Consider the following 19,797-nt stretch of genomic DNA (forward strand, 5'->3'; position numbering starts at 1 on the left):
GCGGAGGAGGTTGGGGAAAATGAAACTGAAGACAGAAAAATGAATGAATCAAGAAGTTATTAACTTCTGGGGGGACATAGGCACCCATGAAAAACATGAGAACTATGTTTCTGTCAGAAAAATAGGCATAAACCCAAGCCCATGCACTTTTTAAGAACTCTTTGCTCTTGGGTTTGTTAGTCTAAGAGTGAGAGAATAAGAACCTGAACTATGGGGCCAGGATGTGTTCATTCATTCAGACATGTTTATCCATCACCTGCTACATGCAAGGCACTGGGCTGAGTGCTGAGAACAGTTTGAGGCGTGGGGTATGGTATGGCATGGTGGCCAAGAGCATAGACTCTGAGCCCAACGGTCTGATTGCAAACCCCTGCCAGAGGTTTGGGACCTTGGCTAATTTACTGAAGTCATCTACACCCCACAGGTGTTTTACAGAGACAGTACTATCACCACCCTCGTGATTAAGGGGATCTTACATCTGTATAAAGCACTTAGAATTCACAACATGCAGGGAGCCCTCAGCAGAGTTGTAAGGCAGAAACCAGAGTGGAGGGCAAGAGGAGGAAGCAGAGGGCATGGGCTTGATTTCAAGAACTTTTGTTAAAATAGAGGAGAGAGAAGACTAGAAGGGGAAGTGAGGCCAAGGAAGGTTTTTTGTTTGTCTGTGTTGTTTTTTAAGATGAAAAGATATCCTAAATGCTCACAGGGAGGATGTAGTAGAGTGGGAGAGGCTAAAGACACATCACTGATGATCTGTTCCTTCCCGCTAAGGGTACCCAGATGTCAGGAGGGGAGGGCTTTCTGGCAAAGGTGAAAGGCCCGGCTTTAGCTAGGAAGCCACTTCCGCTGGCGAGCTGGAGGAGTGGCGCTGAGCGTTGCCTGGCTGCAGGTGCCGGCTCAGAAGTAACCACAGGCAAGCGAGAAGGAATGTCACCAGTGGGGGAGGGGCGAGGAGCGGCGGCTGGTGGTAGGTCTGAGGAGAGAGAAGAAAAAATTGTGCCATACCATTTAAAAATGGGATGGTCAGAAACTAGAGGAAGCAGACTAGACTCCCAGGAGCTGGTAAATTTGTAAGGGTACTAATCTGCCTGGTTGGGTAACTTCCGGTAGTCCTGGGAACTCCAGGAGGAGGGAAGCATCTAAAGAAGGGGTGGTGAGTGCCAAATGTCACGGTGGTGAAGTTGGGGAGAATGGGGACGGATAGGGGACCACTGGATTTGCCAGCTGACTGGTCATTACTGAAGTAGGGTCTGGAGGGTCACTGTAGTGTCAAAGCAGATGACACATGGCAGAGAAGAATGGAGAGAAAAAACGGCAGGGCAGTAAAGTACATGCACTCCAAGAATACTGACTGTGAAATGAAAGGGCAAAGTAAGACATTAACCAAAGAAAGTAACTAAGTCAGTGAGGTGTATTTTTCTTTCTAAAGGTCGGGAAAGCTTTGTATACATAATAATTTTATTTATGTATGTGTGTATTTATTTATTTATTTATTCACTGCGCCGCCCAGCTTGCAGGAATCTTAGTTCCCCAACCAGGGACTGAACCTGAGCCCCCTGCAGTGGAAGCGTGGAGTCCTAGCCACTGGACCGCGGGGGAATTCCCTAATAATTATTATTTTTTAATAAGGCAAAGGCAGCAATTGTACTAGGGCTCCCCAAAGTCAGCAGGGGTATGATACAAGCATAACATGGTAATAAACAGCTCCTCTGAGCCAGATGTTTTCCATAAGACGACGTTATCACCAATTTATAGAGGAAGAAACTGAGGCTTAGAAAGTGAAGTCACTTGCCCCAAATCACACTGCTAGTATGGGGCAGAGTCAGGATGTGAACCCAGGTCTTATGGCTCTAAAGCACCAATGCTTGTCTACTCGTATACCACAGATAAGCAGAAAAGCTGGCACTACTCAGGAGGAGGGACTGAGGGAAGGAAGAAGGAGGTGGGAGAGATGTGTGTGCTAATGATTTGTGTTTATTTAGAATTACTCTCCTTCCCACTCACATATGTAAATGTATGGACTGTTGAAGTTGGCATTATTGAGAAAGCCTTGCTTTACATAGGAGAAAATTCAAGCCAGAGAACTGAGGTGACCTTTCTGTAGTAAGAGGATTTGTGGGCATGGTCTAAAAAGTTACAGCTGAAGACTCAGGACAATTGCGTGGTCAATTGATTCACCCAACCCTCTACCCAAATGGTTGCTTCATTGGAGCATCAATCTCCTAGTTCAAGGGAATGGAGGTGAAAACAGTTTGCACATATTGACAAATTGTTTATTACGATTATCAACCTGAGACCTTTTGTGGTATATTCTCATCTATGAATGTTTTCTGAGAGGTGACTTCAAAATATCTGCCTGAAGAACAGATCTCATTTCTTTTTGCTAAACTCCCACGTGCAATGAACACAGAGTAAACCAAAACCAAACCATAGTCCAAAGGGAACTGTGTAGTGTTATGGTCGGGTCACAGGCTCTGGCCAGGGATAGAAACAGAGCTTTGGTGAGCAAACTGGGCAACTAGGGCCTAAGGTCAGGACACAGGGGGCAGACCCTGTTGCCACACCAAAGTCCCAGCCCCAGAGGTCACAACAAAGGCAGGGGAGAAAATGCCAGGGTTCATGGGTATTTAGTAGACCAGGAAAGGACTGAAAAAGCAGATCTGAGCAGAAAAGAGGTAGCCACCTGACCCAGCTTGCAAATTAACCTCTACATGCCCACAAATGCAATTTTAAATTATCTAATAGCCATATTAAAAAGAGTAAAAAGAAATAGGTGAAATTAAGTTTAATGTATTTTATTTAACTCAATATATCAAAAGTATTATCACTACAACTTCTAACCAATATTGCCAATAGTTTACATTTCTTTTTTCATCCAACATCTTCCAGATCTTGGATGTATTTTATACTTGCAGCACACATCTCAGTTCAGACTGGCCCCATTTCAAGTGCTCAGTGAACCATGTATCAAGCAGCCCAAGCTTAAAGAAAATTGAATTATTTTGTCTAAATATTTTTCTCCTCTTTCTTTTTTTCTTTCTTTCTTTCAAAACATGTTGAATTGGGTAGGACTGAATTATGAAGAAGTGGATGAAAACTCTCATATTCTAAGAGTTTCCAGTTTGAAATTTTAAATGTTTCAGGTACAGCACTCCCAGTTGATTTTCTTTCTATCCCTGAGAAATGGCTTTTTTTATTTGTTTGTTTGTTTTTAGATCCACGGTGCACAGAATCGCTTGGGAAGCTAAAAAGGCAGGGAATGTGATGCAGGTGCCTGCTACCAAATGTTCATTCCTTCTGTTCACTTGTTCGTTTATTTTTTTCCTCTTAACAACAGTTACTAAACACCAACCAAGGGTCAGTTGCACCTAGGGCTAGTTTTACAGGCATATTCCCTGGCTTGTGAAACCTACAATTTAGCAGAAAATCCAGGCAAATAAGTAAAATAAAATGTAGTAAGTGTTGTGATAGGGGAGATATGAGGGAGGGGCTGAGTGGCTACTTAGGAGAATAATTTGACCCATCTTGGAGAGATAAGAGAAGGCCTTTGGAGTGGAGGAGGGAATGAAGATTGCCTAAAGAGTGGCTAAGAAAAGGGAGAAGGGAGGGCTAAAAAATGCTCGAGGCAGAAAGAGCAGAGGTAGGGAAGGCCCAGAAGCTTTTTGTGTAACTGAAAAAAGCTTGGTGCGATTGGGGCCCCCAGGGTGAGAGGTAAGGCTGGTATCATGCATTTTTCTCTGGTCAGCCTATTTAACAGTGGGAGCTGGAAGGCAGGATGTTGACAAATCTGGAATAGGCAGGCCCAGCACAGGAAGTACTCCACCCCAAAAGTATTCCTTCACCAGTTCAGTTCAACTTTACTAGTTACAGACTCAAGTGGGTTAACTAGCTCTTCTTTATAAAAGCAAGAATTTCTCCTACAGTGATTATTCTCTTTTCAGATTATGTCAGGCCTTGATACTGTATTTCTGATTCAGAAAATTGAACATGATTGAAGTTCCACGTACCAAAGGACAAATAAAAGTACGTATAAAATTCAGGAGTGGAACTAATGAAGCAGTGTTAATCCTGCCCAGGGGAGGTCTGAGCAGGCTTCACACAGCAGATGACACTTAATAGCCATTATTTACTAAGTATCAGGTACCGTTCTAGTGGTTTACATTCTTAGCTCACTTTATCTTCATAAAAGCTTTAGATACCACAATCCCTGCTTACAGATAAAGAAATTGAGGTACAAAGAAGTAAAATAACTTGTCTAGAGTCACACAGTTTGTAGAGGGTAAAGCAGTTTGCTCCAGAACTCTTCATTAACCCCTCTGTCACATCCTGGGGCTGCAGGTGTTTGCATATGCCTGGATTGTATGGCGAAGCATTGACAAAGAATCAGAGATCAGACTGATGAGAGAGGCAGTGGCCAAACCATGCAGAGTTTCAGCACGAGCACCTTGAAGACAGGCTCAGAATAGCCTTTAGGTTAATGTTTTTTACTATTTCAGTGCATGTATAAATGATTGCTAGTGATCATATCTTTGAATGTAGTTACATTAAGAGAACATTATATTCAAATCCAGATTTACACAAACCACATTTCGAGTGGTGATTCATTATTGCCCCAACAGATTCTCACAGGATCCCTAAGCTATCAAGAAGAGCCAACCCCTGTCATTAGCTGTAAGATGCAAAAGCTCAAAAGGCAACTCATCATTGACAGAGGAGGTATAAGCCCCAGTTAGGGGGAGAGGCTACAGTTGCCCCCACTCTTGGCCCTTCACCCACAGGACCTCCACATTCACAACACGGCTCTTTCCTCTCTAAGAACTAAAAAACAAACAGCAAGGCCCCTTTCTCTTTTTAGCCAAAGTAGAATGGGCAAACAGGAAACTGGTGCCCTCCACCCCCCGGCCCCTTGTACACACATACCAACCCGGAAAGCCGGCGCTTCTTTCTCCCAGCTGCCCTTGCAGCTGTCCAGGAATTTAAAGAGAGCGCTTCAAAAATCTTCCAGGGAAACTTGAATGACTCTAGTAATCTCTCTGCACAGAAGGCACCTTTGATTTCGGGGAATGATATTTCTTCCTGACGCCCCATGTTAGACAGAGCTACTGCATCTTTTATTTATTTATTTATGGCTGCATTGGGTCTTTGTTGCTACGCGTGGGCTTTCTCTAGTTACAGCGAGCGGGGGCTACTCTTCATTGCAGTGTGCAGGCTTCTCATTGCAGTGGCTTCTCTTGTTGCAGAGCACAGGCTCTAGGCACACGGGCTTCAGTAGTTGTGGCACGCAGGCTCAGTAGCTGTGGCATACGGGCTTAGTTGCTCCGTGGCCCGTGGGATCTTCCCGGACCAGGGCTCGAACCTGTGTCCCCTGCATTGGCAGGTGGATTCTTAACCACTGCGCCACCAGGGAAGTCCCAAACTACAGCAACTTTTAAAACCATGGTCTCTGATGACCATAGCCACTGGGTTGGTGGGCAGAAAGTCTCATCTCTTGAGCCCCTGACCTGACCTTGGGGAGGCTGTGTGGATGGGTCCTCCCAGCAAACCCAGATAGATCCTTTTGGGAGGTGGCACCGGGGAAGAGCTAGGCTTCCAGTGTGGTCTGTGCACTGGCCTTCCCTGATATGCCTGGGCCACTTCCTTTCCTGTCAGGGTCATAAAGAGTCCTTCTCCTTCCACCCACCACTTCCTTCATTGGGAAGGTCAAGGAGAAACTGGTGAGATCATAGTTTTTTTGAATAGGGTTTTCAAAAATAGAATCAACTTTGCTTCTGCTGTAGACACCCTTGATTTGTATAGAAGTGACTAACTGGGGCTCAGTTATATAATGACAGGCCTGAGGATTTGGACATCAGTTTGAACCCACTTCCTATTTTTCATAATTATTATCATTCATTGTCCACTTACCATTTGTCATCCATTGTGCTAACAGCTTTACTAACATGTACTATCTTGTTTAACCTTCAAATGATGAAAATGATTTTTATTCCCATTTTACACATCAAAAAACTGAGGATAAAAAGAATTAACTGACTGGCCCAAGATCACACAGCTAGTGAGTGGTTGATCTGTAATTCAAAGGCAACTGGGCCTGACACACTCTGTAAGATGCTTCCTTCAGGCAGGCCTATATATTGATATAAAGGAAAATACTAGGCATGCCATTGTGATTGATGGGGTCCAAAAGACTTATGTGTTTGGAAAGACTGGCAGTCCAGTGAGCAGAGAAAATAGCATGTTAGAGTCCCACATTCGGAAAAGTTAATTCCTTAGTCTTTACATCTTTATCTAGTGTGGGATCACCTGTCCTAAATATCTGAATTGTTTTCATAAGAGATACTATTTCCACCCCAGCACTGCAGGGAAACCTCCTTAAGCCTTTCCAGATCCACCCAGTTTATATGACTCTCTCCAGGTCCTATTCCTTCCTAACGAATTCTTTTCAGCCCAATTATTTCTTACTCAGCCTATCTTTTCTTCAAAACTGTAAGCTCCAAGGAACGAAGCCTGGTTGTTAGCCATCTCCCCATACCTAACCCCATTTCTAATCTGTGCTTATGCTTCCTCTATTACAGTGCAAAGATGGCCCAGTTGTGGCCCAGCTTCCCTCAGGAATCTCCTTTGACTAAGGCATGCCTGAAAGATTCTTTTCTTCTCTAAGTTTCAACAGCATGTATAGACTAGCAGTTATACCTTAACTAGTTTTCTTTCATAAAGATACCTTTTTTTTCTTTCTGCTGCAAATGATACTGAAAGCTCTTCAAGAACTACGGCTATATCTTCTGCTTTTTACTTTGATAAATCCATTTTCAGCCTAGAGCACACACTGTGGGCCACTCTCCCTGTGGATCTGAGTGAGGATAATCCTATCCTTAGAATCATTCTTGGGTCTGGGGGTGGGCGGAAGGTTAGACTGGAAGTTTGGGATTGACATGTACACACAGTTATATTTAAAATGGACAACCAACAAGGACTTAGCATATAGCACAGGGAACTCTGCTCAATATTATGTAGCAACCTAAATGGGAAAAGAATTTGAAAAAGAATAGATACATGTATATGTATGACTGAATCACTTTGCTGTACACCTGAAACTATCACAACACTGTTAATCAACTATACTCCAATATAAAATTAACAGTTAAAAAAAAGAAGAATTATTCTTGATCCATCTGTCTCTGGAATGTCTGGGCCTCCTCGGCTTTAAGACCTCCCTTCATTCATTTGACAACTTTTTTTATGTATTCGTTTCACGTAAGTTTTCGGGAGTAAAAAGATAAGTAATAAGGCTCTTGCCCCCAGGAAACTCAGAGTCTGGTGAGAGCAACAGACACACGATACACAATACACAAATGATGGTAAGTATGCAGGTAGGAGAAGTGCAGTGAAGGCTTCCCAGAGAAGGTGACGCATGAGCTGAATTTGAAAGACAAGGAAGAATAAAAAGCACTGGGGTGAGATGGAGGTCTTTTCAGGCAGAGGAAGCAACTTACACAAAAGTGAGAGTATGCAGTGTTCAGGGAACTACACGCTCTTAAATGCGAGAGGAATGAGACCAGTCAGAGAGGTAGGCAGGGGCCAGATCACAAAGTGCCTTTTGGAGCATGCTAAGGAATTTGACCTTATCCCACAGGTCAGGAGGATCGACTGCAAGATTTTATGTAAGGAGGTAACATCATCAAATTAATGGTTTGGATAAATCACTCTGGCTGCAGTATAGAGAGTAGACTGGAGTGAGGCAATACATGGAGAAAGACTGCAGCTGGGAGACCGATTAGGAGTTCAATACAATAATCAGGATAAGTGACAGTAGCATGAACCAAACTAGTGACAGTGGGAATAGAGAAAGTGGTCGGATAAGAGAGATATTAAGAAAGTAGAATAATAAGAGTTGGTAACTAATTGGATTTGGGAGTTGAGGGAGAGGGAAGAATCAAGAATCACAATCCAATTTCTTTTTTTTTTTAAACGAAAACTGTGATCTTTTTTATTTTTTAAAAAATATTTATTTATTTGGCTGTGCCACGTCTTACTTGAGGCACCCAGGATCTTCGTTACCGGGTGAGGGATCTTCACTGGCATGCGGGATCTTTTAGTTGTGGCATGTGGGATCTTTAGCTGCGGCATGCAAACTCTTAGGTGAGGCATGTGAGATCTAGTTCCCTGACCAGGGATCGAACACGGGCCCCCTGCATTGGGAGCGCGGAGTCTTGGCCACTGGACCACCACTGTCCGATTTCTTGTTTCTGTGATTGGGTGGTGCCTCTGTGGAGATTTGGAACATAAAAGGAAGAACCTTATCCCACAAGTCAGGAAGATCTACTGAAAGATTTTTATGGAGAATAGCTGTTTTATGGAGAATAGTGAGGATGGAGACATTTGGATATAGTGAATTTGAGGTGTCTGCTGGACATCCAAGTGGAGCTGTCTAGAGGTAGTTGATATAATGGCCTGACCTCCAGGAGGAGATCAGAGCTGTAGATATTGGAGAGTTGAATGCATAGAGAAGATAGTTGAAGTCATGAGAACAGATAAGATCTCTCAGAGGCAGTGTAGGGTGAGAAGATGGTGCGGGATTTCACCATTTAAGGAGCGAGCTATGGGACTTCCCTGGCGGTCCAGTGGTTAAGACTCCACGCTCCCAATGCAGGGGGCACGGATTCAATCCCTGGTCAGGGAACTAAGATCCCGCACGCTGCATGGTACAGCCAAAAAAAAAGGAGTGAGCGAAAGAGTCCATGATGGAGGCTGAGAATGACAAGCCAGAGAGATAGGAGGCAAGTTGGAAAAGGGGACCTAATGGACCTCGAGGTTTCAATCAGTTATTTTATGACTTTTAGCCGCAGGATGGGGCCACGAATGAGCTTTCAGTGAATTGAAGAAAGATGTAAATGATGGTTAAATGGATATGTATATTTGTTGAAATTAATCAAGCTGTATGCATATTATTTATGCATTTTATTGTATGTAAATTGTACCTCAATAAAGCACTCAGCATAAACATTTTGAAAGAAAATTTGAATGTGATCAAATATGCTGGGAGAAGAGCATACTGAGGGAAAGAAATTAAGGGAGAGAAAGGATGATTAAGGGGAAAAGGTCCTGAGGAGGTGGAAGAGAGAAGCTTTGAGCAGGTGGAAGGATTAGCTTTAGACAAGGGATTAGCTTTAGAAAGAGGCCTTCCTCTTTCACTGATAAGAGGAAGAAATGAGGAAAAGGAATGTTTATGGAAGTGGATAAGTTGGATAGGAAGTAAGGTAGTAAGTTGAGTCTCTCTTTAATACTTTCTTTTCCCATGAAACTGGACTCCAAATGTGGTGGTTTTAGAAATATGCCTACAAATTCTTTGATACTCCTCCCTTCAAAAGGTGGAACTTAATCTCCTCCTTCTGAGTCTGTACCAGACTCATTTCTCATGAATAGACTATGAAAGAAATGATGATATGTCATTTCAGAAATTAGCCTATAAAAAAAGACTGCAACTTTTGTCTTGATAAGGTAACCAACCATCCTGATTTACCTGGAACTGAGGGATTTTCTGGGATGCAGAAATTTCAGTGCAAAAACCCAGACAGTTATGGGAAAATCAGGATGAGTTGGTTATCCTAGGCTTGATCCTGTTCTTTTCTCTCTTGGATCATTCACTCTGATAGAAGTTAGCTGCCATGTTATAAGCTGCCAAAAGAGAGGTCCACATAAAACTGAGGGAGACCTGTGAGCAACAGCCAAGTAGGAACTGAGGCTTCAGTCCAACAGCCCAGGAATAACCAAGACCTACCAACAACTACATGAGTGAGCTTGGAAGCAGATCCTCCCTCAGTTAAGCCTTCAGATGAGACTGCAGCCCCTCTGCACAGCTTGACTATAACTTTATGAGAGACCTTGAACCTTAACCACCAGGGAGCTCCAAATTTCTGACGCACAAAAACTGTGAGATAATGTTTCTTGTTTTAAGTCGCTATGTTTTGGGGTAATTTCTTATACAGAAATAGATAACTAATCATCAGATCAATGAAAATGAGGGGAAAGTTGTGTGATAGGTTTCCAGGACCTAGCATGGTTGGATGACTTCTCCAGCAGCCCTAGACAACTCCAGACCATGTGTTTGTCTACTTCATATGCCACTGATATTATGCAATGTCCAACAGTATCTTTTTTTTCAACAGTATCTTTTGATAAAGGGATTTTTTCCAAAATCTTATTTAGCTTTCTTACTGAGCTATTAATCATTAACACTATGACTGACTTTAAAAGCTTTTTGGCCGGAATGTGACCTGTCACTGTTTTGGCTACAAAAAGTGTAACTTTAAAGGATAGCTATATATATATATATATATATATATATTTGTGTGTGTGTGTGTGGTATGCGGGCCTCTCACTATTGTGGCCTCTCCCGTTGAGGAGCACAGGCTCCGGACACGCAGGCTCAGCGGCCATGGCTCACGGGCCCAGCCGCTCCACAGCATGTGGGATCTTCCTGGACAAGGGCGCGAACCCATGTCCCCTGCATCGGCAGGTGGACTCTCAACCACTGCGCCACCAGGGAAGCCCGATAGCTTTATATTTTTGATCCCTTCTCTTATCTTTGGGAAGAAATCTTATCAAAGTTACATTAGGAAGCATTATTTTATGGGTTTTTCTTCCTCTAGAAAAAAATATTTTTGATTTATCGGATTGGCCACTGTGCTTTTTAAAAAATGGCACTAAAACTTCATTGACTTTATGACACTATTTGACCAAGTTTCATAATCTATATAATGAAACATATGTAGTGTACTAGGAACCAGGGGCAAGTAGACTACCAGTTTATTTATTTATTTAAAAAAAATTTTTGTTGACGTATAGTTGATTTACAATGCTGTGTTAGTTTCAGGTGTACAGCAAGGTGAATCAGTTATACATATATCTACTCTTATTTATTTATTTATATTATTAATTAATATTTATTAATTTATTATTATTTATTAAAATTTTAATGTATACATTTTAAAATATTTATTTATTTATTTATGCTGCATTGAGTCTTAGTTGTGGCATGCAGGATCTTGGTTGCAGCATGCAGACTCTTAGTTGTGGCATGCATGCAGTATCTAGTTCCCCTACCAGGGATCGAACCTGGGCCCCCTCCACTGGGAGCATGGAGTCTTACCCACTAGACCACCAAGGAAGTCCCTCTACTCTTTTTTAGATTCTTTTCCCGTATAGGTCATTACAGAATGGTTTTTTTTTTGGCTGCGTTGGGTCTTCGTTGCTGCACACAGGCTTTCTTTAGTTGCGGCAAATGGGGGCTATACTTCATTTCGGTGCATGGGCTTCTCATTGTGGTGGCTTCTCTTGTTGTGGAGCACCAGCTCTAGGTGCACAGGCTTCAGTAGTTGTGGCACGAGGGCTCAGTAGTTGTGGCTCAGTGGCTCTAGAGCGCAGGCTCAGCAGTTGCGGCGCACGGGTTTAATTGCTCTGCGCGTGTGGGATCTTTCCGGACCAGGGATCAAACCTGCATACCCTGCATTGGCAGGTGGATTCTTAACCACTGCACCACCAGGGAAGTCCCATAATTAGCACTTTTCTTTTTCAGCTCTTCATCATAATTCATTACACTTGTGGATTACCCAGCCCCTGCACAGTCAGATTCACCCAGTATATGTATTTGCACTGTATTCCTGGGCAATGTTTCAGTTACAACTTTTTTCTGAGTTTGAAAGTATTCAGCGTCCTGTTTTAACTTTCAACTAACTGATTTGAATTAATGATCCACTTTTGTGAATTGAAAATAAAATGTAACACAATGAAATTTAAAATTTAACACATAAACAATAACACATATTATGAAAAAATACATTAGTTTAGATTAACTGCATCATATCAACTGAACATTATTAGCTGAGACAAACTATAGAGCAACCTAAACTTTAAGAGTGAAACGACTATTGAGATGTTACATGATTTGAGAAAATCATGATTAATCTGACATTTAAAATTTATGAAGTAGATGTGAATAAAAGCTTCTCATCCCACTGAAATATCCTGTAGATAACTTGATAGATCACTGGTTCAGGGACTTCATGTTGGAAAAGTGCTGGTAGATTGGGAGAAAATTGCAGTCACATGACTAGAGGACTCATTGAAGGGAAAAAGAGAAAGGAGAGCAAAAACTAAAAGGAAATGTACAGTGTGATCCCATTTATGTTAAAAAGTGAGCGTAAATTTTAAGTACATACGAAAAAAGCACTAGAAGGAAAAAGTGTGTAGTGGTGATCAGTCTAGAGAGGGGAGAGGCTAGGAGAGCAAAGGGAACCATCACATTATACTCTATATATCTCTATATATCTCTCTCTCTCTATATATATATATATACTCTATATATACTCTATATATCTCTATATATCTCTATATATATACTCTATATATCTTTTTTTTTTTTTAAGGAACATTTATTTATTGGCTGCGTTGGGTCCTCATTGCTGCATGGGCTTTCTTTAGTTGCGGCGAGTGGGGGCTACTCTTCGTTGCAGTGCATGGGCTTCTCATTGTGGTGGCTTCTCGTTGCAGGGCACGGGCTCTAGGCGTGCAGGCTTTAGTAGTTGTGGCACGCAGGGTCAGTAGTTGTGGCTCACCCGCTCTAGAACTTAGGCTCAGTAGTTGTGGCACACGGGCTTAGTTGCTCCGTGGCCTGTGGGATCTTCCCGGACCAGGGCTTGAACCCGTGTCCCATGCACTGGCAAGTGGATTCTTAACCACTGCGCCACCAGGGAAGCCCGTCTTACCTGTTTTTAAGTGTAGAGTTTAGCAGTGTTAAGTGCATTCACATTGCTGCGCAGCCAATCTCCAGAACTTTTCTATCTTGAAAAAATGAAACTCTGTATCCCTTAAATAGTAACTCCCCATCTCATCTCCCTAACCCCTTAACCACTGTTTTTCTTTCTGTCTCCATGAATCTGACTACCCTGGGTACCTCATATAAGTGGAATCAGACAATATTTGTCCCTTTGTATCTGGCTTATTTCAATTAGCATAACATCGTCAAGGTTCATCCATGTGGTAGCATATGTCAGGACTTCATTCCTTTTTAAGGCTGAATAATATTCCATAGGATGTTTATACCACATTTGTTTATTCATTCATCCATTAAGGGACACTTGGGTTGCTTCCACATTTTGGGTATTGTGAATAATGCTACTATGAACATGGGTGTACAAAAACCTCTTCAAGACCCTGCTGTCAATTCTTTTGGGTATATACCCAGCAGTGGAGTGGCTAGGTTGCCTGTCATGTTCTAATCTTTTATGGTGAGAATGTACTCATGTATTTGTATAATTTAAAACATATGGAGAAAAGAGTCAGGTACTGTTAAGAAAGCTGGGGGTAGAAGGGTGGAAAAGGTCCCTGCCCTCACAGAGTTTATGTGTATTTTCCTCCACAGGCCTTCCTAATTTGGAGAAATCAGGAATTCATATTTCAACTCAGTAAGTGTGGGTTACCTATGGGCAACAGTTAGGGATACCTCACCCCCCCCAACACACACATGTATTTTAAATTCAGCAAATATTTGTTGGGTGCCCAATACTTGTCAGGTTGTACATTTGCCACTGGGAATTTAACAACAAACAAGAAATCAATGGTTCTTTTTTCTTTTTCTTTTTTTGTTACAGCTTTATTGTGATATAATTCACATCCCATACAGCTCACCAATTTAAAGTGCCAATTCAGTGTTTTTTTGTATATTCATAGGGTTGTACAGTTATCACCACAATCAATTTTAGAACATTTTCAACACCCCACAGAAAAAGAAACCCTATACCCATTAATATCACTTCCCATTTCTCCCAACGCTCCCAGCCCTAGGCAACCACTGCTTTCTGTCTTTATGTATTTGCCTATTCTGGACATCTTACATAAATGGCATCATATAATTCATGGTCTTTTGTGACTAGCTTCTCTCATGAAGAAGAAATGTTTTAAGAACCTAATGTTTTAAAGGTTCATCTGTGTTGTAGTATTTCTTTTTGTTGCTAAATAATATTCCACTGTATGGATATACCATATTTTGTTCATCCCTTCATCAGTTGATGAATATTTGGGTTATTTGCACTTTTTGGTTATTATGAATTATGCTCTCATGAACATTCATGTGCAAGTTTTTGTGTGGACATATGTTTTTCGTCCTCTTAGATATATACCTTGGAGTGGAATTGCTGGTTAATATGGTCAAGATAGTAACTACAGTAATATAGTTAATATGTTTAACCTTTTGAGGAACTGCTCTATTTTCTAAAGTGGCTGCACCATTTTACATACCCACCACCAGTGTTCCATCCTCCCCCAAACTCATAATAAAAACTGTCTTTTTTATTATAACCATCCTCAAATATACTTACCTTTTTATTGTGAAATAATTTTCAATTTAAAGATGCAAGGATAGGGCTTCCCTGGTGGCGCAGTGGTTGACAGTCCATCTACCGATGCAGGGGACACGGGTTCGTGCCTCAGTCCGGGAAGATCCCACATGCCGCGGAGCGGCTGGGCCCGTGAGCCATGGCCGCTGAGCCTGCGCGTCCGGAGCCTGTGCTCTGCAACAGGAGAGGCCACACAGTGAGAGGCCCACGTGCCGCAAAAAAAAAAAAAAAAAAAAAAAAAAAAAAAAGAATTGCAAGGATAGTACAAAGAGTTCCAGTGATATTTCCTCACTCAGCTTCCCCTGGTGTGAGATAATCAATATTTTGAAAAAGATAGAAATAATAGCCAGAGACCAGTTCTGGTTTTCTTGTCCTAGGTGTGTGTTAGGTGTGTTACAATTTTTGTATTACTTTAACCATGGTGAAAGTGATAAGCATTCACTAGAAACTGTACTTCTTTTCCCAGTATGATACTGTCTTCTGATGGTGGGCAGCAGCAGCAAGCCACAGCTCCCAGTCAGCCACATGAGCACAGATGGCAAACAACCAGTATACTTACAACCTTTTGTAGCCACACCACCATTGTCTTTCACTTTCAGTACAGTAGTCAATAAATTACATGAGATATTCAACACTTTATTATAAAATACACTTGTGTAGGACTTCCCCGGTGGTCCAGTGGTTAAGATTCCACACTTCCACTGCAGGGGGCACGGGTTCGGTCCCTGGTCCGGGAAGTTCCACATGCTCAGCAGTGCGGCAAAAAAATAAAAACAAAAAACGGTTTGCGTCAGATGATTTTGCCCAACCGTAGGCTAGTGTGTGCTCTGCTTGCTTAAGGTAGGCTAGGCCAAACTACGATGTTCAGGAGATTAGGCGTATTGAATGCATTTTTGACTTATGGTATTTTCAATTTACCATGGGTTTATTGGGAGGTAAGTCAAGGAAGAGCTGTATAGAGACAGAAGTCAGCGATAACAGGGTCACATTATGGTGCCCGAGGTAACAAAACCAAGAGGTTTTCGTCTAGTAGACAATCAGATTCTGTTAGCAAGGTCAATTTCGGGGAGGAAGGGACTACCTCACAAACCGCACTACTGGTGGTCTCATCACACGGTTGTATGGTTTGGTAGTTTTCTAATCCTACCGGGTTGTTTTCTCTCCAGCCACGAGTTTCTTAAACTCCTGAAAGTGTCAGGCAGTGCTTTGAAAGTCACATCCTCCGCCCTTACCCAACAGCACTTATTTAAACACCTCAGCCGTCAGTTTCCCGTAGCGCAGGAGACCGGCCGCAGCAGAGGAAGCAAGGCCTGTCGGAACATCCAGGGCCACACCCAGACCCACGACCGGGGCCGCTCAGGGGCCCCGCGCTGGCCGCTCAGGGGCCTTTTCTGCCCTCAGACTCCAGAAACACGTTTCCCTATTGGCCAGGCGTGCACCAGGGCCCGCCTCCTGGAAGTTGCAGGGCGGCCTCCTATCTAACCCCTAGTGGCGGCCTCCGTGTGGGGCCACGGGGCTGAGAGCGGGAAGTGGGCTTCATTCTCTTCTCAGCAGACGAGGTTATGGGTACGAGAGCCCTCCTACAGCGAGGTCAGGCGAGGAGGCTGGATTAGGACGGTCGCGAGACCCTTTGTCTGCTCGCCCCGGCGAAGGGGCGGAGCCGCGCCGGTCCCTCCCCGGTCCCGCCCCGGAAGCGGAAGTGCGGGCACCCTGAGGTTCTGTGCAGTGAGATCTTGGACCGTGCGCCAGCCGTTCCTCCTGCCGATCACATCTCGCCGTTTCTTCTGCCCGTGTCCCCTCGCCGGCCCCGCCATGCTGTCTCTAGATTTTTTGGACGATGTGCGGCGGATGAACAAGCGGCAGGTGAGGTTTACCTCCCACTGTTCCCTTCGACGCTGCCACTGCGGTGCCCCGCGGACCTCTGGGCCCCAGTGTGAGGGCCGGAGCGGGTCTGACGCCTGGATTATTCCATCTCTTTGTGGGGTCTGTGTCCAGAGGTAGCTTTATCCGCCCCATATTTTTAGCCGCTGGCTTATACGGGGCCTTCTAGGGGCGGAGCGGGAAGCCTGATCTTCACGTTCCATTGCCCCCTGTGTGGCAGGGAAGCAAGTGGAAACCGTAGGGCTCTTTGTAAGTGGGAGTTGGGGTTGCTTATTGTTTTAGGCTTAGTAAGGCGGCAAACTCGTGATTTCTCCAGTAGCAGCGACTTCCGATGGATTCCAGTAGCTAGGTTTAGCAGTTCACCGCTACTCTGGGATGCTCGGGAAGGCGGTTGTAAGGCCCCACAAAAGCCGTTTGGCTACTTTGAGCCCGTTACAACCCTTCTAGTACAGCTGGGTCTCAGCGGGCTGTTCTGACTTCCTTGAACCACCTCCGAGTTCAGAGTTGAAACGTTTACTCCCCTTGTCCTTGAGTCCGCTTAGCATTAAGGTATACCTCAGGATCCTCGGGTATACCTCCCAGTATTAGTGGTACCGGGATCCTGAAACTTCCATCTCCTGATTTTGTCCTTAAATCTTACTCCGTCTTGAACTTACAGATCATATTCCAAATGGTACTGGGAATACTGTTGTAATTATTTAGTCATTGGGAAAAGTTGCTCCTTTTTGTCTTCTACACCAAGTGTGTCTGTGGAGCCCACTTTTGCTTGCCTCGGACCTTTTTACAGTGTTTTGCTGTTAAGAATTGTCTTGATGTCACTATTAAAGGTTTTTCTCTTGGACTTCTATTATGCACTATTTATATTTACCATTTAGGGAAGAAGATATACAACTTCCCCTTACTCCCCTTCAGACCTCTTCTTAGACATGTTTGCTAATTCCTTCAGTCATAATTGATCATTTTTTCCCCAAATTGCACAAAACGTTTCAGATTCTCAGTTGTATAGTGTTTTTTTTTCATCCATATCTGAATTTCTAGGTGCAGAGACATTGCTTTGAAGAAACTCTTCTTTTGGGCCTACTGTTTATTGTACCCTGTGCTAGGTACAATGAGAGAAATGCGAAGATAGATAAGACAGATTCTGCCTTCAAGGAGCATAAATATGTAGATAATGACTAAGGCAAAACAGTAACTATTTTGAGCTCTTGCTATGTGTGAAATGCTTTATATACCTGTGAGGTAGATAATGTTATTCCCATTATACAAGTGGAGAAAATGAGCAACCTCCCAGAGATTGTTAAGAGGGGATGTGAAGGATTGGATAGCATGGGGATGGGATGAGGGAAAGTTAGAAATGAGGTTTTACCTGCACATAATATCTGGGGGAAAAAATTGATACTGACTGTAGGTACCAAGAGCTAATTAGATGAAAAGAGGGAAACTAGAAATTTCATCAAATGTCTGATTAATTTGAGTTGTAATTTTTTTTTCCTGTCAGGTTCATAGAGGAATACTTTAGTACAGTAAACTCCATCCAGGGGAATTCCCTGGTGGTCCAGTGGTTAGGATTCCGCACTTCCACTGGGTGGGGTCTGGGTTTGATCCCTGGTCTGGGAACTGAGATCCCACAAGCTGTGTGGCGTGGCCAAAAACAAACAAACAAACAATTATATACACCCATTACAATCAAGATACAGAACATTTCTGTCACCCACAAGATCCCTTTGTAGTTCATTTCTTTAGCACTTGGCAACCACTGATTTGCTTTTTTGTCAATATAGATGGGTTTGCTTTTTTTTAAAAAAATATTTTATTTATTTAGCTAGCTGCACTGGGTCTTAGTTGCTGCACATGGGATCTTCATTGCGGCATGTGGGATCTTTAGTTGCGGCATGAGGGATCTTTAGTTGTGGCATGTGGGATCTAGTTCCCCGACTAGGAACCGAACCCGGGCCCTCTGCATTGGGAGCGTGGAGTCTTAGCCACTGGACCACTAGGGAAGTCCCTGGTTTGCATTTGATAGAAATGGAATCACAGAGTATGTATTCTTTTGAGCTGTAAGTTTTAATTGATTTTTAAGACCTTACTCAAGACTTTTGTTTACGGTATGTAATTTTTATTTTTGTCTCCTTCACAGTTTTCAAAATTAAAGTGTTTCACTACTTTCATGGCATCCAATACACTGTTGCCAGATTAATGTCTTCTCTCCTGCCCTCCAACCTTCAGTAGATCCCATTGCCTTGTAGGTTAAGTCCAACCCCCTTAGAATGGCATTTGAAGTAAGTCCCAGTCATTTTACAGTCTGCCGTTTCTCACTGTTTCAGTCTTGTCCCAGTTTACTCTTCCTGCCTGTTTCATTTCACTGTGTATATGAACATTGTTCTATTCAAACTTTGTGTACTTAACTGTCTTCAGAACTCCCCTTTTACTATTTGAGTCTTTGTGGACCGCCCTAGACTATTAGGTGATCTCTAAAGGCCTTTTAGCTGTTATGTACTATTCTATTTGTCTTCTCCCCTTTGCAGTGTGGCTCTTTTACTGTAGTGTCAGAGCACAGTGTTCCTGAGGCTTTTCTTAATCCATGAAACCCTGATTTTGTAGTTTGCCTGTTTCTGTGGTAAATACTTCCAACATGGTTGATTTCAAGCTGCTAACATGACATCACTGAATGTGGAATTAGGAAGAAATGTGGTAGCATGCAACTGTAATTTCCACCTTACAGGTAAAATTTAAAAAATAATCTCAAGAACACAGATAATAGTAAAATGTAGTAAAATAGTTAGAAACTGATTTCGAGTATTTATTGACTTTGTTTTTTAAGTAATTTAATTGTACTAATTTTTAATAACACTGTGTTTAACAACCAGCTTGCAAGATTCCTGAAAATTTAGCAGGTTGGCTCCAGCACACCTCTGGTTGTAGGTTAGTTTCTTGATGCCCATTGAGGTAACCTTTGTGTGCAGAAAAGCCTGTTTAGAATTCTTATATTTAAAAACATAATATTCGATTTGTAAAACCTAAAATTTTAAAACAAAGTTCTTAAACCTTTCAGAATCAGTTTTCAAATCTTATCCTATTTAAAATCTAGCAGTTGGTGGGATCTTAGTTCCCTAACCAGGAATTGGACCCGGGCTCTCGGCAGTGAAAGCGCCAAGTCCTAACCACTGGACCGCCAGATTGGACCGCCAGGGAATTCCCAGGTCTAGCAAATTTTAACAATCACTTTTAAGGGCCTTTGAATATTTGGGCTAATTTATAAACAGACATCTTAAAAACGTTAAATTTAACTTATAAATTTAAAGAAGTTCCTTTTTAAGAACATCGATTATTCAACAAACACCACTGCATACTTATATAATTTTTATAAATCTGGAGCTTAGGTTCTCCTAAATGTTTCAACATTTGAATATAAGGTATAAATAGTAAGCTTTCTGATTAAAATAATAAATCTACAATTGATTGTACATTTTAAATTGGAATTACAAACCTGACCTATTACTTTTATATTCCAAATTCTCTTAAATTT

The 19,797-nt window shown here is 42.5% G+C and overlaps 1 protein-coding gene across 3 annotated transcripts in view; it reads left to right on the plus strand.

The window, feature by feature from the left end:
• Positions 1–15,983: 15,983 nt before the first annotated feature.
• The window catches only part of SEC11A (SEC11 homolog A, signal peptidase complex subunit), a 52,418-nt gene continuing 48,604 nt past the window's right edge, over positions 15,984–19,797 (plus strand). The window contains exon 1 of one of the 3 annotated variants that reach the window (XM_060005369.2): positions 15,984–16,253. In XM_060005369.2, coding sequence (XP_059861352.1) covers positions 16,203–16,253 — 51 coding nt within the window. In that variant the 5' untranslated portion in view covers positions 15,984–16,202. The remainder of the gene's footprint in view (positions 16,254–19,797) is intronic. The other 2 variants (XM_060005368.2, XM_060005367.2) reach the window with 2 other exon arrangements.

The sequence above is a fragment of the Delphinus delphis genome, chromosome 2 (genome assembly GCF_949987515.2).
Source record: "Delphinus delphis chromosome 2, mDelDel1.2, whole genome shotgun sequence".
In the NCBI taxonomy this organism is placed as follows: Eukaryota; Metazoa; Chordata; class Mammalia; order Artiodactyla; family Delphinidae; genus Delphinus; species Delphinus delphis.